Source organism: Crocodylus siamensis, chromosome 2, assembly GCF_052110815.1.
Source record: "Crocodylus siamensis isolate JL-2025a chromosome 2, ASM5211081v1, whole genome shotgun sequence".
NCBI classification, from domain to species: Eukaryota; Metazoa; Chordata; order Crocodylia; family Crocodylidae; genus Crocodylus; species Crocodylus siamensis.
In genome coordinates, this window is record NC_143396.1 from 82,584,734 (window position 1) to 82,586,972 (window position 2,239).

At 41.5% G+C, this 2,239-nt stretch overlaps 1 protein-coding gene across 1 annotated transcript; it reads left to right on the forward strand.

The window, feature by feature from the left end:
* The first annotated feature begins 746 nt into the window (after positions 1-746).
* On the forward strand, positions 747-1,589 carry LOC149870448 (general transcription factor II-I repeat domain-containing protein 2B-like). The gene has a single exon (XM_090034513.1). The coding sequence runs from the start codon at positions 747-749 to the stop codon at positions 1,587-1,589; it is 843 nt and encodes a 280-aa protein (XP_089890639.1).
* Positions 1,590-2,239: the final 650 nt, after the last annotated feature.

Sequence of the window (2,239 nt, forward strand, 5' to 3'; positions counted from 1 at the left end):
TACATGAAGCGAATCAGTGTTTTTAAACACTTGAGTATAAGTAAAAATCAAGCCACAGAAGGAAGTTACAAAATTGCACAGTGCATTGCAAAAAATGGAAAGCCATTTACAGATGGGGAATATATAAAAGAAGCTTTCCTCAGCATTTTGGAGGTTTTGTTCTATGATTTTCCGAATAAAGACATGATCCTATCTAGAATAAAAGAACTACCTACCTCTTCCAGAACAGGTGAGAGATGCGTGAGTAAAATGGCAGAAAACATAAGCAAAAAGCGGACAACTGCATTAAAAGACAGTGGTGTTTCACGTTGCACTTGATGAGGGTGTGGATATAAATGACATTCCATGTTTGGCAGCTGTGGCAAGATATTGTGCTTCTGATGAAATCCAAGAGGAACTTTGTTGCCTAAAACCCCTGCATGGCACAACAAAGTGGGAAGATATCATGAAAATATTTGTAAACCATTTTGAAGAACGAGGAGTCAACATCAGAAAAATATTTTGTGTGACAACAGATGGTGGTCCTGCCATGGCCAGAAAACAGAAGAGATCTGTAAAGTTACTTGAAGATCAAATCAGTCACCCAACACTCAAAATTTCACTGTATCATCCATCAAGAAAACCTGTGCACTAAAGTTTCTAATTCAGAGCTTAGTAATGTGATGAATACAGTGGTGTGAATTGTCAGTTTCCTTGTTGCTGGATCTGCTTTGAATCACAGACAGTTTCAAGCACTGTTAGAAGAGATGGACAGTGCATATAACAACATTCCACTTCACAGCAACATCAAGTGGCTAAGTTGTGGCAAGGTTTTGATGTGCTTTGTAAGCTGTTTTGATGCAATCAAGGCCTTTTGGTCAGAAAAAGGGCAAAGCTACCCTGAACTGGATGATGGCAAATGGCTGTGTAAGCTCTGGTTCCTAGCTGACATTACCGCTCACCTAAGTGAACTCAACCTCTGTCTCCAGGGTGGAGGGCAAACAGTTCTGAATCTTTATGAAATCCGGAAGGCATTTCTTGCAAAACTAGCAGTTTTTTCTCAAGTTAGTCAAACTTCAACTTTCTGCTACTTACAACATATAAGTGTCAATGAGAATGGAATGTACATGCAAGAACTAGAATCAGAATTTTCTGACAGATTTCAAGATTTCCAGCAATTTGGCCCAAAGTTTTCTTTTCTAATTAAACCAGAAAACTTCAACAAAAGCGACTTGGATTTGTCTGTATTTCAGTGGATGGGTGTTGAAGATCTTGAAATGCAGCTCATTCAGTTAAGAAGCTCTGAATTATGGGCATCAAAGTTTAGAGATCTGCAGAGTGCACTTGAAGCTACCGAGAGAGCTCGTGGGGCCCCTAGTCTGTCCTGCTGGACATCCCTGCCAGTGAAATTTAACAGATTGAAGAAAATTGTATTCCAAATGCTTTCAGCATTTGGATCCACTTACCTATGTGAACAAGTATTTTCACACATGAAGGCAGTACTCTGTCCCTCTCAGAGCCAGTTAACAACTGATCACTCAGAAGGCCATGTGCAGCTTAAAGTATTCAAATATGACCTGGACTTTAGAAAACTCAGCAAGGAAAAATAAGGGCAAGGATCACACTAAACTGGTAGGAATTGCATTTTAATTTTAAATGACGTTTCTTAAGCATTTTAAAAACCTTATTTACTTTACATACAACAATATTTTAATTATATATAGAGAGAGACCTTATAACACTAATATGCAGTGCGTCCTGCTATGTACTCCTCTGCCTTCGTTTTGTTTTTCTAACATGCTGGCACTCCAGCACCTTCCAAGATAGACATTGGGGGTTTTTTGGCAATCCAGCCAAAAAATGTTGCCTACCCCTGCCCTAGAGCCTGCCTGCCTGCCTGCAAGAGCTGCATGGAGACCCGGTCCCGCCTCCATGGTTGCAGTGCCCCCTGGTATCACCCAAGCTGGGTGCTACCCAGGGGAAGCTGCTGCTCCTGCTGCTGCAGAGGGAAGCACCACCTACCACTCAACCCAGGGACCACTCCGCACATGAACAGCTCACCCTCTCCTCCACACCACCAGAGAGGCAAGTAAGACATGGGTGTACATAAGACAGGGGTTTACTTCGCCCTAAATTGAAGCGGCATTTTTAAAAATCCACCACTTCAATATAGGGTCCCTGTTTTGTCTAGGGTCATTGTGGGACAGAGTTAAAAGGAGCTTTTATGGGAAATGCCGTAAAAAAGATCAGAATGCTCTAA

Bases quoted from the DNA above. Each gene is read 5' to 3' on its own strand.
- LOC149870448 (XM_090034513.1), top strand. From the start codon at position 747: ATGGACAGTGCATATAACAACATTCCACTTCACAGCAACATCAAGTGG.